The following is a 23,780-nucleotide window of genomic DNA, read 5'->3' as shown; positions in this document are numbered from 1 at the left end:
CCATTTTTTAAAGCGTAGATGAGGTTTATAGGGAAAGGAAACCACCATATTTAACCAACAGTAGGCATCACGTGCCAGGGTCAGGTCTGAGTATTTGAACGAGGGCAGAACTGGCTAACCCACGAGGAAGTGCTATATTTAACCAACTGCACCTACTGAGGCACATGCTCTGTTGTTAACCATGTGTTAAGCCAGGCATTGTACGTAGGCATTTCACCAAAGGCAGGCACTGCCTTCAAGTGGGAGCAAAAGACACAAGGGCAGCCAGTGAATTTTCTGCAACACAGAGACGAGGCCTGATGGCGCCCAGGAAACAACCCTGCATCTAGGGGCTTCCCCCTTAACTGAAACTGGTCTTCACCTACTCCCAGCAAGTCTGTGACCGATACTCAATGAGTCGCAGCAGGAAGTTCATTCAGGTCACAGTGGGTGACCGAGGATAATCTGCCCGCAGGGGCTGGGACCCAAACGTGCCTGCTCCAGGCCAGCGTGCTGGGGAGACAGGAGGAGCACCAGCATAAGCTTGCATGAGTTTTTATTCACACCACCAGATCTGCTCCAGTAAAGAGCTCCCAAGACTGGGCCTCGCCTACAGGAAAGGGCTGGGAGTCCGGGAAGAGGGATCTGTTGCTCCTGTCCTTGCAGAGGGTCACGATGGAGCCCATGCTCCTTGGTGACCATTCAGCCTCCTCCCACCACCTATCCCTGTGGGGGACTAAGGATGGGCTGCCCTGTCCCAGGTTGCAGGCAGGATCTCGTCATCCCTGAACAATGCTCCATTGAGGGCAAGGGGCCTGGCCCTGAACACCTCACGTCTCCGGGCGAGGAAGTCACGGCTCCTCATCCACTAGGCCTACCGGCCCTCTCCACCTTGCCAGAGGGTCGAGGACGTACATGCTCCGTTGCCATCCACTGGGGCCCAGAAAGGGGTTCCTGCATGACACCGCTCCCCTCGGTCTCAGGCCAGCAGACGGCTGTACTCTGCCAGGGCAGAGGACTTTTTCACCCCGTCCCAGATCCGGGCAGCATAGTGGAACCTGTGAGAGGAGGCCAACAGTCAGAGTTGCCCTGGCTGGGGCCCCACCCAGCCTTGGGCCCACATGTGACCTGTGATGTGGGCCGCCTCAACTGGGCTACAGGGAAGATGCCAACCCTGATTCCCTCACTGCCATGGTAAGCGAAGCTGCAGATGTGGGACCTGGACTAAAACTTCAGCCCCCACCTCCGTGTCCAAACTTCCCTCCATTCTACTCAGTGCTGGCCTTTGTGGGAGCGGCTCTATCTCTGCCTCCCTCCAGGGCCTTGTGATGACCAGCTGTCTAACCCTTCTACCCCAAATTCTCCCTCCCCCTGGGCCCTGGTTCAGACCAATGGGAGGAGCAGAGCTCCAGCCCACCTCGTCCTGCCCCTTCCCACAGCCAAAGGCAAACAGACCCAGGGAACCAAGACAGAGCTGCACCAAGCCAAACTATTTCTTTTTCTGGTTTGTTTCTCTTAGAAATTAGAGGAGGCAGACCTGCTGTGGGCTCTGGATATAAAAAGTCACATAAACTTGGGGCTTGGGGAGGGGTGCAGGGTTCTGTGAAACCAGTGGCAGAGGAGGGAGAAAAAAGGGGGGTGGGGGACAATGAGATGGCATCTGGGGAAAGCTGGAAAATGCAGGCCTGTGGTTCCTGACGGCTTTCTAGTTTCTTCTCCTGTGAGGCTACTTTCTGCACTCAGGGCCTTAGAATGAATCTTCTTTAAGCTTACTGTCCTACTCTTCACATCAAATGACACCTAACCACAGGTGTGTGACCTTGCTATGTGACATTTCTCTTGAGCCTAAATTTCCCCACTAGTAAAATCGGTGATGAAACGTATACTCCAATGGTTAATTAGGAGGATATGAAATCACACGAAATAATCCTATCCTATATAATAAAAGGCTAATATGCAAATTGACCGAACAGCAGAATGACTGGTCGCTATGACACGCACTGACCACCAGGTGGCAGATGCTCAACGCAGGAGCTGCCCCCTGGTGGTCAGTGTGCTGCTCAGCCAGAAGCCAGGCTCATGGCTGGCAAGTGCAGTGGCGGTGGCAGAAGCCTCTCCCACCTCCACGGCAGCGCTAAGGATGTCCGACTGATGGCTTAGGCCCACTCCCTGGAAGTGGGCCTAAGTCATCAGTCGGACATCCCCCGCGGGCTCCCAGACTGCAAGAGGGTGCAGGCCAGACTGAGAACCCACCCCCCGCTGAGTGCACAAATCTCGTGCACTGGGCCTCGAGTGTGGAACATAAAATTTAAAGCAACAGCCGAAACCGGTTTGGCTCAGTGGATAGAGCGTCGGCTTGCGGACTGAAAGGTCCCAGGTTCGATTCCGGTCAAGGGCATGTACCTGGGTTGCGGGCACATCCCCAGTAGGAGATGTGCAGGAGGCAGCTGATCGATGTTTCTCTCTCATCGATGTTTCTCTCTATCTCTCTCCCTTCCTCTCTGTAAAAAATCAATAAAATATATTAAAAAAAAATGGAACTGCCTTTAAAAAAAAAAAAAAAAATTTAAAGCAACAAATGAACAAACAAACCCACAGACACAGACAACAGTATGGGAGTGACCAGTGGGAAAGGGATGTGGTGGAAGATGGAGAAGGTAAAGGGGTCAAAATATCTGGTGACAGGAGACTAGACTTTGGGTGGTGAGCACACAATGCAAGATACAGTTGGTCAGAGTTAATCATAAGTGTATCATAAAATTGTACACTTAAAAACTTAGATAATGCTATTAACCAATGTCACCCCATTAAGTTTAATAAAAAAAAAAACCTAACCCTAACACTCTTAACCTAATACTAACCATTTAACACTGACCTCAACCATTTAACTCTAAACCTAACATTAACCCTAACAGCCTAACCCTAATACTTACTCTAATCCTAAACCCTAAACTTTAAGCCTTAACCCTACACATAACCCCAAACCTAAACCCTAAATCAAGCATGTCAAACTTGAGGCCCAGGGCCCACATGTGGCTCACAATGAATATTTTTGCGGCCTAGCCAATGTAACAGTATGTAAGAAACGTGTTTTTTTTCTTAATATTTTTTATTGATCTTTTACAGAGAGGAAGGGAGAGGGATAGAGAGTTATAAACATCGATGAGAGAGAAACATCGACCAGCTGCCTTCTGCACACCCCCTACTGGGGATATGCCTGCAACCAAGGTACATGCCCTTGACCGGAATCGAACCTGGGACCTTTCAGTCCGCAGGCCGACGCTCTATCCACTGAGCCAAACCGGTTTGGCAAGAAACGTTTTAATAAAAAATTTTAACTTAATTTTTACAATATTCTATTGTACATAATCATTAATACCGAACTACAACGCTCGCTAATGACTGGTTACTATAATCGTGTTGCATTCATTTCCCTTATACGCCTTACGTGCAGGCGCACCATTTCTCTCCACCAACACTAGCAGCGAATATTTTAGCAGCCGATGGCCACGTCATTAGCCATGGACTGACTTGTTTGGTGTGTGCAACAGGAAATATTTTGCTTTCGGAGAAAAAGAAAAATAGGTTTATTTGCGTTACGCTTATTTATTTGTGCAGTGATTCAGTGTCTGGTAAGTTCATGTTCAAGAAAAAATATTAATTTTTATTAAGATGTTCTATTATTTTATGTTAACGATGACTCATTTATTTCAGCCCTTTGTATTCAGCATGTCTCTATCAAAATAAACCTACGTTTCTATGAAAATTGAAGCTTTTGTTTTTTTGCACCACATAAACTTACACCTTGTTTATTTGGCCCATGTTAGCCTTTGAGTTTGACATGCTTGCCCTAAATCCTCAACAATAACCCTACTGCTATCTCTAAACCTAACTCTAACCAAACCGCTAAACCTAATCTTAAACTCTGCCCTAAACCCTAACCCTGACCCTAACTTTAATTTTAACCATATAATTTTTTAAATAAAAATCACCACATGAAACAGCACATTGCCTGGCATGAAAAGGTGCTTATAAGATGGAAGTAATTACCAATGTTCCAGAAAAGGACACAACATGGAGAGAACTCTGAGAACATCCTCTGGGTGGGGGGCAATGGGGAGGGGAGGCGGTTCGGGCACCTCACACTGACCCCCGCCTCTGCCAAGAGCTCTTACCAGTTCTTCTCGGTGAGGATTGTGTGAGACAGCTGCGGCCGGGCCATGGACATCACTTGGCTCCGGAGTTTGCTCACCAAGGACTGGAAGCTGGGGTGTCCACGGTACCCCGGGAGTAGGGAGAAGAGTGGGCTGGAGCTGGGTCCTGCTAAGTGGAGGTAGAAGATAAGGGGCCAGTCAACCAGCATCCTGGGCTTCCAGGAGCTCCTAAGCTCAGCCCCAGCCCAGCTCTTCCTATTCGCCCCCCACTCTGAAACACGCTCCTGAAAAAGGGTCCAAGCACCACAGGGACAGGCCAGAGCCTCCACTCACACCAGGATGGGTTCCTGTCACCCCCAGGCCAGGGCAGACCGTGTCTCCCCCTAAACAAGGTGGACCCATGTCAGCCTCCAGACTAAGGAAGCACCGTCTCCCGTGGCCGATTCCCTCGAGGGGGAACCGTACCCGCTCTTGGTGGGTTTTCACTCTCCGCTTCGCTGTCCATGAAGGGCATCAGGAACAAGTTGACCTCAGAGTCCAGGAAGTCAGGGGGGAGCCCAGGGAAGACGTTGCACTGTAACATGGACAGAGTACCTGGAGGAGAGAACTTGTGAGCCTGCAGGTCCCATGCTGCCGGGGGGGCGGGGAGGGACATGTAAGATGGTCAGAGTCTGGGGATCTGGGCTGAGGCTGGACCAGGAGTTAGGAGCCACCTGCCAGGATGGGAGTGGCGGGGGACCTCACCCTTGTAGCGCAAGTGGGAGTGAGCCATGAGCTGGTCGATCATCAGGTGCATCTGCCGCAGCTTTCGCGGACAGAAGTCCTCTCGGCGAGCTTTGTTCTGTAGGAACACTGCGGGTGAAGGGGAGACGGGGCCCGTGAGGCTCGGCCACGTGCACTCCCCTTCCCACCCCAAAGACCTGCCCTGACCCCCAAGGTCACTTGTAAATATTTATGTGAATGTCACTTCACTTTAGCACCAGGCCCTGGGCGATGCTGGGGACCCGAGGATGAGTCAGATGTGGTTTCTGCCAGCAGATGGAAAAGACAGAGAGGAGGATGGCCGCATGATTAGGAGTATTTCGGAAAGCACACGAGGGGCTTGGCAAGGACAGAGAAGTAGGCAGACCCTGCCAGGGTGTCCTAAATGGACGGGGTCTGCAGACAAGCAGGGCATCCACAGAGCAGAGCGAGGACCGCGCAGGCAGGCGGGGAGCCTGTGGGAGGCAGGCAGGGCCGGGGGGCGGGGCCAGGGGCACTCAGGTCGCTCCGCACTCACTGCGCCCGTTCGTGTGGATGCCGGAGACCCAGAAACAGGCAGACGGGTCCTGTCCCCCAGGGTCTCCGTTCTGATCAAGGAGCCAGACCCAGACTCAGGGTCCCGCCCTCAGTGGCCAGGGTGGGACTGTGGCAGTGGGACCCTCAGTAAAACAAGCGGCTAATTCTTTCTTATGTCCCTCCTCCCAGCTCCCCCACTTCCCCCATGTCCCTGGTTTTGCCCCTTTCTCCCCTCTACCCGCTCTTCTGGCCCCAGAAAGTTTCTCACCCAGGTGAGGGTAGTACTCAGTGCCTTCATCAGAGCCTGATGAGCTGCTGGACTCGTGGCTGGGGGACGGGGTGGAGGGCTTCACCATCTCCGCTGTCTGGAGGAACCTGGGGATTCGGGGTGAGAGGTTGGCTGAAGCTCCGGCACTGACACCCCATATCCCATGGCCTGGGGGATGTCGCATACACACCAGACTTCTCACACAATTTTACGGAATTCAGAAACAAACCCATGGATTTACATCAACTGTACATTTCTTTAGTTTATGCTATTATATCTAAGAGCAGTTTAAGTTCACAGCAAAACTGAGTGGAAAGTACACACGGTTCCCCTAGGCCCGTGCCCAGTCCCCCGCCTCCTTGCTATCAACATTTCCGTGAACCGACACCGACACGCCATCACCCCAAGGCCACGGTTCGCATCAGGGATCAGGCCTGGTGCGGTTTACTCTTCGCCATGTAGCCACTGTGATCACACAGTTCTTTTGCTGCCCTGACCGTGCTCTGTGCTCCACCCAGTCATCTCTCCTTCCCCTCAGCCCCGACCCATGGATCTTTTCACCGTCTCCGTAGTTCTGCCTTTTTCAGAACGCCAATTAGTTGGGATCATTGCTGAATGGCACCTTCCGACTGGCTTCCTTTACTTAGTAATATGCATTAGAAATTCCTCTGTGTCTTTTCACGGCCTGACAACTCATTTCTTTTTAGCCCTGAGTAATATTCCCGTCAGCATGTACCAGTTTACCTATCCACTCACCCATGGAAGGACATCTTGGTTGCCTCTAAAGTTGGACAGTTATGAATAAAACTGCTATAAACACCTGTGTGCAGATTTTTGTGTGGACATAAGTTTCCAGTTTATGCTACTTTTAGGTGTTTCCAAACATGTAAAAGTAAATACCATTAAGCTGTTATGAGGTAAGGAATGATGGGATATGATAAAATGATGGCCATTTTCCTCACACAGACACACACAAACACCATGGTCTCCACAATTTTAGGGGGTTCACCTACTCTGAGCCCACTGGTGAACTCCGGCTTAAAAACAAGGCTTCCTACCTGCCAGCGCCTGAGCCCACAGTCCCACCAGAAAGTAAACTCCACAGGGCAGTCTGTTTAATGTTTGGTTCACATCTGATCCCCGGTGCCAAGAACAGCGAATGGCATACGTAAATGCTCAATGTTATTTGTCATGTGAATGAATTCCAATGAACAACGGCGGTAGGAGCGGAGGTTTCATAATTAGGTTACTTAGATCTGGTCATAAAGCTGGCTCCCCAGCAAATCGTTTCTTACTTCTGACCAGACCCAAAGCTCCCCCAGCACCCAGGGTTACTACCACAAACAGAAAGCTTCCATTTAGCCCCAGCCGGGTTGCTCAGTCAGTTAGAAAGTTGTCCTGACATGCCAGGATTGTGGGTTCTACCCCTGGTCAGGGTATATACAAGAATCAATCAATGAATGCATAAGAAAGCGGAAAAACAAATCCTTGTTTCTCTGTCTGTCTCTCTAAAATTAGTAAGTAAATTTAAAAAAACACACCAATTGCTCACTATGTACCAGGCACTATGCTGAATGCTTTAAATTCTTTTAACTCAGTCTGCATAAAAGCCTTGCCTATGGGGAGCTGTGGGAAAAGCCACTTCCAATGGGAGCTGGGAGTCAAACCCCCGGCTGCCTGATTCTAGAGACATCTGCTTCCTTTAGCTCAGCTCTCCCTTCCCCAAAGCTCCCCTGCCTTCCTCTGCCCAGGCTCTGTGCCCAAGGCTGTTTGCCTCCCCTCAGCTACCTGCCAGGGCCCAAGGCCAAGAAGAACCCTTGTGGCCCGAGGTTCTGAGCCAGCTCTGTCGGGGGGCATTCCTGGAACTTCCAGCTACTTGAGGCAGGACTCCTGCCAGGTCCTGACTCCCTCCCTTTTCCTGCCTGCAGGGTACCAGCAGATGGTACACATGCCTGGACAAGACTCTAAGGACCAGACAAGCCAGCTCCTTCTGCTATTTATTCAACAAATTTGTATTAAATATCTACCCTGTGCCAGGCACTGAGTGAGGCACTGGGGATTCTGTCCTAGGCATCCCTCCCTCCTCCTGACCCCTGTCAACCATGGAGCTTTCATTCTAACGGGAGAGACAGACCATAAAGAGATCTACAGTATCCTGTCGGGGTGGAAAGGGCAATGGGGGGAGGGGCAGAGTGCTAAGTGAGGAGGTCAGGGAAGGCCGGAGGTTGACCTGAAGGCCACGAGACAGGGGTTCTTTTTTTTCTTTCTTTATTGATTAAGGTGTTAAATGTGTGTCCTTATCCCGCCGTTGCCCCCCCCCAACCCCCCCCACCCCCCCACGTCGTGCCCTCGCCCCCCTGGTGTCTGTGTCCACTGGTTAGGCCTATATGCATGCACACAAGTCCTTTGGTTGATCTCTCCCCCTTATCCTCACCCTCCCCTCCCCTCCCTTCCCTCTGAAGTTTGACAGTCTGATCAATGCTTCTCTAAGATCTGAGAGCAGAATGTTTCTGGCTGAGAGATGAGGAGTGCAGAGACTAAGATGCATGGCTTTAATGTAGGGGGAGAGGGAGGGAAAGTGGTGAGAGAGCCATTGAGGTGTCAGGAGCGTTAGGTGGTAGTGACCCACTCCAACTCCATTTACATTCTGAAAGGGTCCCTGTGGCTGCGGAGTGGAGCTTGGGAGACCTGGGCAGGTGGCTGGGACTCTGTGCCCTGTCTCATGGCCAGTCCCCGCTCCTACCAGCCTCTCACCTGTATAGACTGAGGTCCGTGAACCAGTCCTGGACGACAATCACCACGTGGCAGACCGTGAAAAGGAAGGCGGCAATCTGGAGTGACTGAGGGAGGGTGGGAAGAGACAATAGAGTTGAAGGTCTCCTCTGCCCAGAGAGGGGTCCCTGATCCCAGACTCAGCTGAGGGGCAGCAAGGTAAGGGTCTCAGAGCCTTTAGGCACCCACTGTGCGCCCAGACTATGCTGGCACCTCTCTCATGGGCCATCCCTAAATTGGACGAAGTTGGAACAATCACCCCCATTTTCAGAGGAAGATAGTGAGGCTGGAGGGGGAGGGGCGGGCAGTGACTTTTCTGAGGGGTAGCACCGGATCTGACTCTCAGTGTTGTCCTCTTCCTGCAGCTGGAGCTGGGGATCTGATGAAGCAGAAACAAGGACAACCCCTAACCAGCGCCCCCATCACAGATCTTGCAAGGAAGGGTGGGGCCTCACCCCTGGCCTAGCTCGGCCCCTCACCTGCATCTCAACATAGGTGTGGGGCAGGTTGTACTCTGGAGGCAGCTTGCGGTCATTGTTGATGAGATGGTCCAAGATGGAGGGGCTCAGGATGGGCTGCAAGGGAGAGAAAAATGGGTCAGGGAAGGGACTGTGGTCGGATCCTAAGGGTCATGGCTTCCTAAGTCCCACACGCTAAAGGCAGATACATCGCCTCCCCTCTCTCAGGACAAAATAAGGTCAGAAACACAAGCGGGCAGCTTCTAAGTAGTACAGTGCCCGTCAGCAAGAGGCAAAAGGGAAGCTTCTAAGCAGGCACTCTTTCCCCACCTCTTTTACAAATCACCACTGCTCTCAAGTGCCTCACTCCCAAACAGGAGAGAAGTCCTGGTGCTAACAAATTTAACATCTACTTGAATGAGTCATGCCGACCCTTTGTTGCTGTTCCAAATACTTTCAAAACTTTGCTAAATAATTCCTTAGGTAAAAAATTGTTAGTGTAGCCCTGGCTGGGTGGCTTAGTTGGTTGGAGCATCATCATCCTGTAGACCAAAAGGTTGCGGGTTTGATTCCTAGTCAAGGTACAAGGGGCAACCAACCGATGTTTCTCTCACATTGATGCTTCTCTCTTTTTCTCTTCCTCTCTCTAAAAAAATCAATAAAACATATCCTTGGGTGAGGATTATAAAAAAACTTAGTGCGAGGATTTAAAAATTGTATCCGTGAGTATAAGAGAATTGGCGGTGCACACATGAAACTTTTCGTAAAGGAATATTTCATTAAAAAACTTTTAAGAGCTAAAAAATTAGCTTGATAATCGATTGCCTTCTTCTTGCAGTGAATGGAATTAAGAAAGAGGCTTTTCCAACTGCTCACTTTCTAAAACTCCCAGCACTGCAGTGTTCTGTTCTGTCTTATTTGTCTAACTTCTGTTCTGCCCCTGACCCAGCTTGCATACAGTTCAGTTCACTTCTGGGGCCCCATGGTCCTTGCATAGAGCCTGGCACACAGGTCTCAGGCCACACTGGTAGGTTTTCCACTCTCCATGTCACCACTGCCCAAAGTGAGCACCACCTATGGGACAGGGCTCCTCCCAGAAGCGCTCCAGGCAGGTGGGGAGGGGAACAGTACACAAGAACCAAACTGATCATCGACCTATGAACCAGGAGATCAGTTTGATTCCCGGTCAGAGCACATGCTCGGGTTGCAGGCTTGATCCCCAGCGGGGGGTGTGCAGAAGGCAGCCGATCAATGATTCTCTTTCATCACTGATGTTTCTATCTCTCTCCCTCCTCTTCCTTACTCTCTGAAATCAATAAAAAATGAGTGGTTTAAAAAAGGGACCAAACTGATAAATCACATGCTGCGATTGGAGGAGTAATAGGCACTAGTGGCCTCTCCGAGGAGGGGAAGGCTTCTAAGAGCAGGTAACATCCCAGTAAAATACTCAGGGAGGAGGCATTAGCCAAGCAAAATGGGGAGAGCAGGAGGAGTGCTCTAATGACAAAGGCAGTGAGGGTAAGAGCACCGAGTACCTACTTCATGTCAGGAGCACTTTACTTGTGTTAACTCACTGAAATCTCACAAAAACCCTAAGAGGTAGGCAATATTATGTTTCCCACAAAGGAAAAGAAAGCCTACAGGTCTCTCCAAACTCCAAGCACGGCAGTGTTCATAGACCATGGTGAGGCCTGTGGCGTGCGTGGCAGGGTTGGTGACTACGCCACAGAGGGAAGGCTAGAGGGTCTGGAGGAGGCAAGTCACAGAGGCCCTGAATGCCAGGCTCAGGAACAGGGACTTGCTTAAGAGCAAGGGAGAAGGTAAGGAAAGCTGCCAGTTAAATGCATGACAGGTCGCTACTGAGGGTAGTGATGAGCTGGATGCTCGGCATGCGGCAGATCCTGTGCCACACTCTGCGCCTGGACGGTTCCCCTGAATCCCTGCTACAGTCCTGAGGCTGAGCCTGCTTAGCATCCCTGCTTACAGATGAAGATGCTGAGGGTGGGAGTGGGGAGAGGGTGTTGGTTACTTAAAGTCACCCAGCTGGGAAGACTTCAAGGCAGAATCTGGACAACTGATTCTAGGACCACACTTTTCACTGGTATGCTAGAAGAGTTTTTAGGCTACTCTGTACACATGAAGGGGAGGAGAGGGGGGCAAAACTGACAAGAGACTAAGGGCCAAAGAGACATAACTTGCCAAGGGCACGGAGCATGTCTTTGGCTTGGCTGGAACCACATGCAACCCAAACAGGGTGCTGGCTTAACATTACTCTGGGATGGAGCTGAAGGTGGCATGCAGCAGGGTGGGGCAAGTGGAGGTTGGCACCTGAGTGTCCAGGAAAACAATCCGCTCTTGGGTAATAAAGAAGTCGATTCCACTGGTCTGGTTGCCCCCTCGTTCCTTCATTTCAGCGCTCTGGGCCCGGAAAACATATGCCCTGTGGAGGAGCAGGTGGGGAGCACTGGAGTCTGGTTCTCGGCCTTTGACACTCCAGTGAAATCAGCATGTGGGACGTGGTTCCCTGCCTGCCCACAAAGCCTTCCACCCACCGCCCCTGCAGCCTGGGGACGGACGGGGGCTGTATTTTACACCACAAGACTCCACCCCCTCCCATAAGTAGATTTGTTCATTCATTCAACAAGGTTAATAGACTGCGGTGTTGAAGAGCAGGGACTAGGCCTGACTGCTTGGATTCAAATCCCAGCTCTGCCTTTCCTGGCTGTGTGGCTTTTCTTGGTTTCCTCATCTGTAAAATGGGGATAAGTCTCAAACCTCTTGGTCACTGTGAGCCTAATATAGTGCTAACAATATGAGCCTTACATACATTTGATACTCTGCCTCTCACAGGGTAACTGCCACCTCCCTGAGATACTCAGTATGTCCTCTGACTCAGAGCAGGTATCCTCCCACTTAACTCTGTACTGCAGACCTCCTATGTGCCAGACACCAGGACGTAGCAGTGAACAAGAAAGACAAAGTCCCTGCTTCCGTGGAGCTTCTGGTCTAGCTCAGGATCAGCAGAAGTCAGTAACTGCAGGTGTTAGGAAGAAGAGGTGTGTATCGCTCCAAGTGGGAGTAAGTTTGTCTATGGAGGAAGGAAGGATTGCCCTAAGAGGCAAATGATGCTGCTGAGGGTGCGAGAGGAAGCTATTTAAGCAACTTAATTAACTTAAAGGGGGAAGTGGTGGGGGGGATGGAGGATGGAAGACCAGTCCAGGCTGAAGGCATGGTCTGTATAAAGATCAGAGCGGTGCGGTGAGAGCACAGAGGGCAACGGGGGTTGGGAGTGAGAAGAGGTACACAGGCCCTGGGGGGGCACGGTGGGGATCTGGGGCTTTGGCCCATGAACCTGGGGAAGCCCTGAAGATGTAGGTGGAGGGGTGACAGGGCTGGGTTTGGGTTTTGGAAAGCATCCCCTTGCTGCTGTGTGGCGAGGGCTGCAGGGTGGGAAGAGCGGAAAACGACTGGCAAGCCCGCACTCTGGGGCCTCCCTGTCTTTAACCTGATGTCCAACCCCCCTTCTTGTTCACCCTGCTCCAGCTGCGGGGCCTCCATGCCATTCTGCACACACGCCAGGCCCGCTCCAGAGGTTCGCGCTGCCATTCCTCCGGCTGGAATGCTTTCCCTCCTCCAAGTTTGCTTTTTCTCAAATGCCCCTTAGCGAAGCCTTCCCTGACCACCCGATGTAAGACTGTAGCGTAGCCCTAACACTGCCTCCCTGTGTCCTTTCCCACTTTGTCATCATCTTCTAACATGCCCAATAATGTATTTATTTAGTGAGCTTACTATCTCCTCCATTACAGATGTAAGTCCCCCAAGGACAAATACATTAGCCAGTTCTGTTTACTCTGACATCCCCAGGACCCAGAACAGTGCCGGACACACAGTAAGCACTCCATAAATGCTTGCTGAATTGAACTAAAGCAGGGAGACCATTTAGGAAACGTCTTGGCATCCTCCAGGGGAGATGTCAATAGCTTGAACTAGGAAGGTGGGAGTGGAGGAGAAGCAGATGAATTCTAAAGGTAATTAGGAGGTCAAACTTATGAGACCTGATGACAAAAGTTGGTACCAAAGTCCACCTTGCCACAGGCTGACAGGGGTCAAAAAGACAAGCGAGGCCAATAAAATTCTGGCTCAGGAGTCTGAAATGAGAGTCACCAGGACATTGTTAGGTGGGGTTGAAGGCTGAGGTAGAGAGATTGTGAGAGCTGGAGCTGTTCCAGAGCAGAGCCCAGCTGAGCTGAAGTCATGAGTGAGTAGAGGGGATGGGGCGACTGGGAGGCAGGGGAACCTCACAACTCTGGCTCTAGTGGGTATGTGCTCTCACAGCAATGGTCCTTAACCTCTTCTGGGTCTGTATCAGCCCCCCACCCAGATCCGGTAGAAACTATGGATCCTTTCCTGGGTGAAACCCCTGACTGCAGATGGTGTAAAATTCTGCATTTGTTGTTAGGGTGTTTCTCATGGATCCCCTGATGCCCATCTGTGGAGTGCAGGGTGATATCACCTGCTTTATTAAAAAAACAAAACTATTGTTTTGAGATAACCCAAGTGGCTACCACCCCTTCTCTTCCCCCATTTTGAGTCTTCCTACTCTTTAATCCCTGCCTTTCTCCCTTTCCTTCTCTGCCCTCAGTTTTGGACCCTAGTTCTTAAGCTCCTCCTCCACCGAGTCCTCTCCTGGGACTTCATCCTTTATCTTCACGATGACACCCCATCCTTACTCAAGAATGTAGGACTGAGGCTGGTCTAGAACCCATGCCTTCCATCCAGATCTCTCTCACATTCTACTTCCCAGGCCGAATCAGGCACATCTGTGAGCATTTGCTCTGTGCCAGGCTCTTGTTAGTGTTGGCCTTCCTGATCTTACTTCAAAAACCCACTTTACAGATGAGGAAGTGAGATATGGGAGGTGAAGTGACCTGCCCAAGGTCAATCAGTTGGTGAGTAGCAGGGCTGAGACTGAGGTGGCCTCAATCCAAAGACAAATGAGTACACCATCCCAGTTCCTGCCTGGTCTCTGACCATTTTCCGGGGGCAGTTAGGAAGGGAGGACCAGGATTGGTTACCTTGGAACTACACAAAAATTTAGTCTCGTCCCTCTTAGTCTTCATCTGATGAAGACATTGAGGCTAAGAGAGGGAAAGCAACTCTCAAAGATCTTGGTAACACCACTAGGAACACCCAGGCCTGCCCTCCCCTCTCAGGTGGGTGCCCACTCCCCTCCTGGCCCCCCCACACTCCTACCTGATGTCCCCTCACCTCTGGTCCTCCTCAGGAGTGTTGGCTGACAACAATGACATGACCATGGACTTGCCTGTCCCCTGGAGGCCCAGGACACCAACCACCAACACATCAGTCTGATCCAGCAGGTACTGTGGAAGATGCAGGAATACAGCCCTTATGAATCTGTCAGCTGCTAGAATGGGAATGAGACGAAGAAGCCCCAGACTTCCATGGCTTGCCCACCTGTCTTATCAGGTATGAAGAAAAAGATTCTTGCCTCAATTGGGCAAAGGGCCTCTGTGTCTGCTGACTTTCACCACCAGGGGGCACAAGAGACATTACTCAAGGAAAAGGAATAAAATAGAGCAGGTCCTTAATGAGAAAGAAAAAAATAATTTCCCAGCAAAGGTCACTATCTGTGTGGAGTTTGTATGTTTCTGCATGTCTGCATGGTTTCCTCCCACACCCCAGGGGTGTGCACATTAGGTGAACTGGCGTGTGAATGTGAGTGTGGGTGTGAGTGGCCCTTCGATGGCAGGGCTCCTGTCCGGGGTGGGTTCTCACCTTGAGCCTGAGCTGCAGGAATAGGCTCACCTGTGACCTTGAACTGGATGGAATAAGTGGGTTGGAAAATAAATATCTGACTTGTTTTTATTAATCTTTGGGTTCCTTAAGATTAATAAAAGCATTTATTTCAATGTTTAATATTAGAAGTGTTTTGGGTCTTTATTTAGAAATTTGGTGATGTTTCTGTGACCAGAAATATGCCATAGGAACTTAACTCTTGTTCATATCAAGTAGGCCGTGGTCGGCAAACTGCGGCTCGCAAGCCACATGCGGCTCTTTGGCCCCTTGAGTGTGGCTCTTCTTAAGCCTTAGGAGTACCCTAATTAAGTTAATAACAATGTACCTACCTATATAGTTTAAGTTTAAAAAATTTGGCTCTCAAAAGAAATTTCAATCGTTGTACTGTTGATATTTGGCTCTGCTGACTAATGAGTTTGCCGACCACTGGCCTAGGGTAAAATCGGTTTCATCATACGTCATTATGCTTAAAGTTGCAGTTTCCAAGACCCTATCAAGGATATTAAGTGAGGATTCACTGTATGTCCTCAACTGTGGCTGCTGCTCCTTAGAATTACCTGGAGAGCTTTTTTTTTAAAAGGCAGCTAATCCTCGGCCTAACTCTGAACACATGAAAGCAGCACATCTAGGGCTAGCCCTGTCCACTGACCACATGTGGCTATTTAAATTAAAATTAAACAAAATTTAAAAATCCAATTCCACAGCTGTACTAGCCACAAATTGTGACATGTGGATAAGTGCTCAATAGTCACATACAAGGATAATGGCTACCACACTAGATAACACAAATACAGAACATATTTACAATGCTAAAGAATAGGGCCTGCCCTGGCCGGTTTGGCTCAGTGGACAGAGTGTCAGCCTACGGACTCAAAGGTCCCGGGTTCGATTCCAGCCAAGGGCATGTACCTTGGTTGCGGGCACATCCCCAGTGGGGAGTGTGCGGGAGGCAGCTGATCGATGTTTCTCTCTCATCGATGTTTCTGGCTCCCTATCCCTCTCCCTTCCTCTCTGTAGAAAATCAATAAAAAAATATATTTTAAAAAAATCAAAATATATTAAAAAAAAAAAAAAAAAAAAGAATAGGGCCTGAACATGGCTCCTTTTAATTTTTTTAGAGTGGAAGGGAGGAAGAGAGATAGAGAGAAACATTGATGTGAGAGAGACACATCGATTGGTTGCTTCCACATGACCCCCAATCAGGGCCAGGGATCGAGCCTGCAACTGAGGTATGTGCCCTTGACTGGAATTGAACCCAGGACCCTTCAGTCTGCAGGCCGACACTCTGTCCACTGAGCAAAACAGCTAGGTCTGCCTCCTTAAACAAAACAGAACAAAACAAAAAAACACCAAACACTCCCCAGTTGATATCAGTGTGAGAGAGGACATGCAGAGCAGCGGAGCCAGGTAACAGGTGGGCCTGGCATGTTGTCCCAATAAGTCCAAGCTGCTGGGGAAGGAGGGGGCACACCAGGGTGAATTTGACTAGGAGCCTGATCTGACAGGTCTGGGGATGGGGGGAGAGCAGCACAAGAGGCGAAATGAAGACTCGGAGACTGGAGGTAGGTAGGTCAGTCCAGGAATGGGAGGTCTGAACTAGAGCAGGGGCGATGAGATGGAGGGGGAGCCTCTGGGGAGTGATACTCAAACCAGTTCACACTGGTACAACAAGTGCTTCCACCAGTTAGGAGGGAGACTGAAGCAGGGTCCAGGAAGCCATCCTGCTGTGGGAGGGCGCAGGAGACCCCCAGGCATCTGGGTGGCAGTGGGAGCACCTCTTAGCCAACCAGTATGAAAGTAGTTCAGTACTTTACCAACAGTACAGCTGAGCTAGTGAAGCTACTGAAATTCAGCCCTGGCCAGTGAGAGCTTTCGGATCCATTTCCTCTCATGGCTGCAACTGCCTGAAAGCTTGTCTGGGGTAGTCCACCAAGAGGCTGGAGGTATGGGGTGACGGAGGCGAGGCTGTGGGACCTGGGAAAGCTCAAGCACGGAGAGACCCATTTCCCCAGTACCTCAATGGCACTGTCGCACCAATTCATCTGGTCATCCACCAACTTGATGCTGTGCTTCATGCGCTCTGGAGGCAGCAGTTTGGCCTGGCCCACGACAGCTGGAAACAAAGCAGGAGACAGAGGATGCAGTGAGGGTCTGTGTGAGGGGGTGCCAGCTCCCAACCAGATTCTCTTCAGTCCCAACTCACGGTCCATAACGGCTGGCGCGGCAGTGCCCATGCCCCGGTTCTGGATCTGGTACACAGGCTGTGTGGGTCTCTGCCCCTCCTTCTCCCCCTTGGGTAGCACGGGGGCTGCAGGGGGTGGTGGGGTGGTGCCCTCAGGGGCTGAGGCATTTGTTGCAGCCGCAGGCCCTTTGCCCTCCTCCCGTGGTTTCATGAGGACGATGGGCTTCTCAAGAGGGGCTGGGGCAGGAGGGGCAGCTGGGGCTGCTGGAGGCGGTGGCTGCTTTGACTATGAGTGAGGAGGTTCCAGTCAGTGGGAGAGATCCTTGACCCAATTACTCCCAGCCTCCCCCTCCCAAGGTTCTTCCCTGCTCACCCGCTCTGCTGGAGGTTTGGAGAGGATGATGGGGGTTTTCTGCATGATGGAGGCACTTGTCTCTTCGCTGCCATCCTGTGGTGAGGGAGGGCAGTTACTCCACTGGCTCTCCAAGACACTACTCTGAAAGCCTTTATGTGCCAGGTACTATTCTAAATGCTTTCATACATTAACTCCCTCAATCCTACCAACAATCCTGTGAGATATATACTATTATTTTTTTTAAAATACTTAATTGATTTCAGAGAGGAAAGGAGAGGAAGAGACAGAAACATCAATGATGAGAATCATTGATCGGCTGCCTCCTGCACGCCCCACACTAGGGATTCCCGGCTTGTGCCCTGGCTGGGAATCAAACTTCCTGGTTTGTAGGCTAATGCTCAACCACTAAGCCACGCTGGTCTGGAAGATGCATACTATTATTATCTCCACTTTACAAATAAGCAATTGAGGCAGATAGGTTAGCTGGCTAGTCACACAGCCTTATAGGCAATGAAGGCAAAATTGAATCCAGGCAGTCTGACTCCAGAACCCATGCTGCCAACAGCTCTGTGCAGCTCCCTCTGCTAGACGAGCCCCGGGATTAGGAGCAAGGACTCTGGAGTAGACAGATCTTGGTTCAAACCTAGCCCTGCCACTTGTGAGTTGTATGAAGAACCACCCTCACTGAGGCCTGTTTCCTCCTGGTGAGTCTATTATATAAGAGTCTGAAAGAAGACAGAATTCAACTGTCCATGTGGCATCTGACACATGGCAGGTGCTCACCACCTGAGAGTTGCAGGTAGCACCTGCTATTCTGACCCTCTTCTCCTCAGCCCTGCTCTTGTGCTGGCCAAGCCCATGGACTGATTCCCACATCTTGCCCTCTCTGTCCCTATTCTGACTCACCCAATCTGCTTGAGAAAAGGGAGATGTGAGTTTGAGTCCTATTCTTTCTCTGGTTTCTTGATTAAACTCGGGAGAATCTTGACCCCTCACTGGGTCTGTTTCTTCTCCCACATATTGAAGATTACTTAAACTCCCTCAATGCTCTCTTCACTGGCCACTTGTGAAGAAAAAAACAAAAGGATGATATGCAAGTGCTCTGGAAAGACAGTTGCAAGAGAACTGTTGGAGGAAAGGCTGTGGGCTTCCAGGAGGCCAGGGAGCGTGAAAGGTGAAAAGGTTCAGGAAGGAGCAGATGATACGTGGGACTGAGGCTGTGAGGGTGGAGAGAAGATGATGGATAGGAGATATATTCAGGAGGCACATGTGCAGCACTGGTGCCTGACTGGCGTAGGGTTGGGAGGCAGGTGTCCAGGTTGAGGCCCAATGGGTTGTCATTAATACTAGGAGGAGAAATGGTAGAAGATGCTGAGATCAGCAGGGGACATGAAGGTTGTGAGGAGTCATTGGCCAGTTAGGAGGCTGTCAGGGCTCAGCAGTTAAGTCAGAGACAAAGCAAAGATTTGCGAGTTGTTTGTTCAGGATGTGAAGGTGTAGGAAGATGGCATCATTCCCCAGGAAGATGTGTGTAGAAGAAAGACTGTGTTAGACCCAAGGGAAGACACTAGCTCCCTGTGAATAAATTATTCTTTTTTAAAAAATATTTTGTATTGATTTCAGAGAGGAAGGGAGTGGGAGAGAAACACCAATGATGAGAATCATTGATTGGCTGCCTCCTACATGCCCCCAACTGGGGACTGAGCCTACAACCCAGGCATGTGCCCTTGACCGGAATCGAACCTAGGACCCTTCAGTCCACAGGTCGATGCTCTATCCACTGAGTCAAACCAGCAGTCTTCATCTTTTCAGTCTTATGACTCAAAAACTGGTCCCAATTGCTACCTTCTTCCATCCCACCAAACAGCTTTCAGAGGTGGGCAGGGCACTAGAGGAAAAACCCAGAGGGTATACTCTGCAGTAAGTCATCTAAGCACCGGAGAAGAGCAAGGAAGGGCCTGGGCCACAACAGGCCCTGATTCCCAGTCCAGGACACTGCAGCAGGCAGATGGTGCTGTGCTTAGGGCTCAGCTGGATTTGGGTTTGAGTCCTGGCCCTAGAGCTGACTGACTATGACTTAGGGCAAGCCCCTTCCCCTGAGGCTCATCTTCCCCCTTAGTGAAAACCGCATTTATGGGTAGCTGTAGAGTTCAGGAAGACCCGAAGGATGTAACGCACTTTGCAGAGTGTCAATACACTGCACACTGTTCAATAGACAGAAACGGTTGTGTTGCTGTCTCCAACTCTCCAATGCCCGTTTCATTCAGTGAAATCCAAAGCCGTTTCCATGGCCTTCCAGGTCCTACATGATCTGGTCCCAGTTACCCCTCTGACCTCATCCTCCTACCATCTTCCCTCCTTCATCCACCGCAGCCACACTGGCCTCCTGGCTTGAACACACCAGATATAGGCCTCAGGGTCTTTGATGCTCTTTCTATCTAGAATGCTCTTCACTCAGATGTGTGTTTTTTTAAAATATATATTTTTATTGATTTCAGAGAGGAAGGGACAGAGAGATAGAAACATCAATGAGAGAAAATCATTGATCGACTGCCTCCTTCACGCCCCCTACTGGAGATCGAGCCCGCAACCCGGGCATGTGCCCTTGACCAGAATTGAACCTGGGACCCTTCAGTCTGTAGGCTGTGGCTCTATCCACTGAGCCAAACCGGCCAGGGCTTCACTCAGGTTTTTGTCGGTGCTTGTTTGGGTCTCTGCTCTTCAGAGAGGCCTTCTCTGACCACCTCATCTAAGATGGCTCCCTTTTCCACCCTCTACCTTTTTACTCCCTGAGGGCAGCAGGTTTTGTTCACAATATCCCCAGCATCTAGATTAGTGCCTGGCACATGGCAGGTGCTCCATAAACATCTGTGGAATGAGTGGATACAGAAATGCTGTCCTTGGGACTAGAAACTCACCCGTCTCTCTCTTTCCCATGGTGCAATGTAATCCCTCTCCCGACCACCAGGCCCAGAGAGATTCTGGGGGCCGCCGGGGACAGGCTCCTTCCACCGCCGCCGCCTCTCTATACCATAGGGCCCGGGCTGACTGTGCCCAGACTCAGACATGGTCACCTACAGAGAAAAAGAGGTTGATTCCAAGGTGAGCCACTCCATTTGCTTCACCCTGGACCACAAGAAGACATTTCCTTTCCAGAGAGCTCTGTAACTGTGGCAGCGGTGCCAACTGGCACCCAATATCACTTTTTCCAAAAAAAATAAAACCCTCAGTTCTGAGTGGGGACATGACTATCCAGAACACACTGCTCAGCATAGTTCGCAGTTAGGTGTGTCCATGTGACTAAGTTCTTTCTGGTCAATGATAGGACAATGGAAGTGTGATGGCAGCTTTCAGAGACTTCCCTTCAGAGACACTGGGCCAGGCCTTTTGTGCCTTCCTCCTGCCGGCTGGAAGGCATGTGGAGGTGGAGGTGGAGGTGGAGGGGGTGGGGATGGGGGGAGTGGTGGGGCTCATACAGGCATCTTGGACTGTGAGGCAACTTAATGGAAGGAAGGCTGGTAGAACAAGATATAAGGTTCAGGGGTTCCATATTAACCTTGAATTGCCTACCTCAAGATTCAGTAAGAAAACAAATACACTTCTACTTGTAACCAAAACCATTCCCAACTATTAATCGCTTTGCCCCAACACATCTATAATTCATAGAGGCGGGTCACATAAAAATGCTGTAAGGCATTTCCTCACAAATCAGCATGACCCTCAGTGAGACAACTCCTCCTCCGATGAACCCTATTGGCGTTTGGGGGGAAGGGGGGCTCCAACATTCAAGGCCTCTCTTCATCGGATGTCCCTCAACATTTCAGTGTCGGTTACCTGCCATTCCTGGTGGCTCACCACCCATTACACTGCAAGGTCTCACCCGTGTTCATGTTATAAAATGTATGTAATCTGTGTGACCCACTCCCCACTAAGTGTCTGTCTACAGCTACCTCGTCAGTTCCCGGGTGTTTACACATCATTCTAGGGAAGTCTCTGAGCACGTGTCTGTGCGGTTACAGGGCTGTAAGACCAACTGCTATTGCTCATGGGTCAAGCTGGCAAACTGCAACCTAAGGACCAAATCGGCTCTGCCTTCTGTTTTTGTAAATAAAGCTTTATCGGAACACAGCCATCAGTTTACAAACTGTCTATGGCTGCCTTCTTGATTCAATGCCAGAGACAGAGAAAGTATGGCATGCACGTCTAAAGGAATTCCTCCCCAGCCCTTTACAGAAAAAGCTTGCTGACTCTTGCTTAGCGAGCTCTCAAGTGCCTGTGAAATCATTCAGTGAGCGCCCTCCAATCCTGTCCCAGTGCAAGGGGACATTAACAGGTCCACGTGAGCCACTTTAAGTGTCTGTTGACAGGATGCAGTACTTTCGCTCGCCAAGTAGGGACTTGCCTACCTACTCTCACTGTTCTGTGACCCCTTCCCCAGCCACAAACTGGACCGAAGACAGGAGGACAGGGCCTGCTTACAAATGTTTATGGAAATGATTCATTCAGGCTTAAATGACTGTTTACAATGTCAGTGCGAGATTCCCCGCAGAACTTGGGACTTCCTCCTCCCGCCCTGGCAATTAGGCGTCTGCTCACTCATTATTCTGGCAACTTCCGCAGCGCTTAAGTGTTGTTTTCAGCCTCCCTGGGGATTCTGTCCCCCACAGTGTTTACGTACCTACGGGCCCCCTTCCCATGCAAAGAGGTGTCCATTTGCCTGTTATTCTGGAAACCTCCACAATATTTGAGTCTATTTAACAGCCCCCGTGGACAGTTACCCAGAATAAGGGTCCACCTACATGCAACTTGGAGACCTTCAATGTTGTTTCCAAACTCCTTTGGGGGATTCCCCCAAAATGTATAAAGCCCATCTATATATACTCTAGAGGCCTGGTGCACAAAAATTTGTGCGGGGGTGGGGGGGGTGGGGGGGAGGGGAATCCCTCAGCCCGGCCTGTGCCTTCTCGCAGTCTGGGACCCCTTGGGGGATGACCACCTGCTGGCTTAGGCCTGCTCCCCGGGGGATTGGGCCTAAGCTGGCAGTCAGACATCCCTCTGGCAGTCTGGGGAGCCCTTGGGGGATGTCCACTTGCCAGCGGGGAGCAGGCCTAAGCTGCAGTCGGACATCCTTAGCGCTGCTGAGGAGGCAGGAGAGGCTCCCGCCACCACTGCTGTGCTGGCAGCCATCAGCCTGGCTTGTGGCTGAGTAGAGCTCCCCCTGTGGGAGCGCACTGACCATCAGAGGGCAGCTCCTGCATTGAGCATCTGCCCCCTGGTGGTCAGTGTGTGTCATAGTGACCAGTCATTCCCAGTCCTTCTGCTGTTAGGGTCAATTTGCATATTACCCTTTTATTATATAAGAGGATTATTATATAGGATATAAAAGCCCCCTGGTAGTCAGTAGCTCCCACAGCCAACCTCCCCCGGTTCCTCCCCCTGGCCAGCTGCCCCAATTGCCCCCATCCCTCCCCCGACCAGCTGGGCCCGATCGCCCCCATCACAGGCCAGGCCTAGAGACCCCACTTGTGCACGAATTCGTGCACCAGGCCTCTAGTCTATAAGTGTCAATTGACAGGATTCCACTGTGACCTCCCAGAAACAGAGTCTAATTGCACATTTCTCCAGAGGGGGTCTCCTCAGTACCTATCCATCTCTCCCCACACCCCTTTTGGGGATCTCCCAGAATCGAAGTGTCTCCTTGCAAATTATTTGGGGAGACCCCCAGTTCCTCACTCCTTACCTATGCCCACCCTAAGGAAGCACTCGAGTCCACACACTTCTCCAGGGACACTCTCTGGCACATAAATATCTTTACAGGTCCCTGGGCAGGGGGCCGCCCCTAGAACGGATGGGTCTTTATGCGGGAGCCTTCCGAGTGCAGGCATGTTTACAGGCCTCCCGGGAGGAACCTGTGACGTGGACACAGGATCCGAAGGGATCCGGAGTGGCCTCCTGGTCCTCAGGGGTCTGTCTGCAGGGCTCTCCCCCACCCCCCACAACTTCACTTCCTCTTGACACGTGACCGCTGGGGCCTTCGCGCGCTTTATCGCCAGCTTACAGGCCCTCTCGACTAGCATCGCCCGGAACCGAAGTTCCCAGTTACACGTTAATGCCCGCCCCCGACCCACCCCACCTCGCCAATCCGGAACCTAGTGTGCTGCTCGCGCTCAGTCCTCTAACCCGCAAAACCCGCGGGCGTCCGAGCGACAGTTTAACGGTCAGGAAGGGGGCGGGCCCTGCGGCGCCCCCCACCGGGGCGCTGGCCTCGCGCGGGCGCGCAGGCCCCTTACCTAAGGCGGCTGCTGATTGGCTCGCAGGACGCGGCGCGCCCTCTCCGTGACCCGGGTGGGAGGGGAGGTTCCACCAGTAGCCACCCGCCTGTAAATGGCGTCTGAGGGGCCAGGAGCGTGGGCGAGGGAGACAGAAAGCAGGCACCGGTTACTCCGGAACCGGCGTGAGCATCCCGGAAGCGGCACCCAAGGAAGACCGGCCTGAGGAGGGAGAGGAGGAGGAGTTA

At 51.2% G+C, this 23,780-nt stretch overlaps 1 protein-coding gene across 4 annotated transcripts; it reads right to left on the bottom strand.

Moving 5' to 3' along the window:
* SMG9 (SMG9 nonsense mediated mRNA decay factor) lies at nucleotides 1-23,746 on the bottom strand. Of its 4 annotated transcripts, none has more exons than XM_036346023.1 (14): nucleotides 23,554-23,746; nucleotides 20,182-20,337; nucleotides 17,282-17,356; nucleotides 16,930-17,194; nucleotides 16,742-16,839; nucleotides 14,178-14,290; nucleotides 11,238-11,349; nucleotides 8,931-9,026; nucleotides 8,434-8,519; nucleotides 5,680-5,786; nucleotides 4,878-4,985; nucleotides 4,599-4,763; nucleotides 4,155-4,302; nucleotides 1-1,037 (listed from the first exon to the last, which is right to left on the bottom strand). In XM_036346023.1, the coding sequence occupies exons 2-14, from the start codon at nucleotides 20,329-20,331 to the stop codon at nucleotides 959-961; spliced, it is 1,602 nt and encodes a 533-aa protein (XP_036201916.1). In that variant the 5' UTR covers nucleotides 20,332-20,337; nucleotides 23,554-23,746; the 3' UTR covers nucleotides 1-958. The 4 variants fall into 4 exon arrangements, with proteins under 4 accessions (XP_036201916.1, XP_036201917.1, XP_036201918.1 ...); XM_036346024.1 differs by having other exon boundaries at nucleotides 4,155-4,299; nucleotides 23,554-23,744; XM_036346025.1 differs by having other exon boundaries at nucleotides 4,599-4,727; nucleotides 23,554-23,743.
* Nucleotides 23,747-23,780: the final 34 nt, after the last annotated feature.

The sequence above is a fragment of the Myotis myotis genome, unplaced genomic scaffold (genome assembly GCF_014108235.1).
Source record: "Myotis myotis isolate mMyoMyo1 unplaced genomic scaffold, mMyoMyo1.p scaffold_m19_p_19, whole genome shotgun sequence".
Taxonomy (NCBI): Eukaryota; Metazoa; Chordata; class Mammalia; order Chiroptera; family Vespertilionidae; genus Myotis; species Myotis myotis.
The sequence above is the reverse complement of the archived record's forward strand: the minus strand, read 5'-3'. Positions and strand labels throughout refer to the sequence as shown.

Excerpts from the sequence above, each read along its gene's own strand:
- SMG9 (XM_036346023.1), bottom strand. The coding sequence starts at position 20,331 with ATGTCTGAGTCTGGGCACAGTCAGCCCGGGCCCTATGGTATAGAGAGG. Across the intron at positions 17,357-20,181 it reads CATGGGAAAGAGAGAGACGG|GATGGCAGCGAAGAGACAAG; the intron begins GTGAGTTTCTAG and ends CCCTCACCACAG. Across the intron at positions 4,303-4,598 it reads TGAAAACCCACCAAGAGCGG|CAGGACCCAGCTCCAGCCCA; the intron begins GTACGGTTCCCC and ends ACCTCCACTTAG.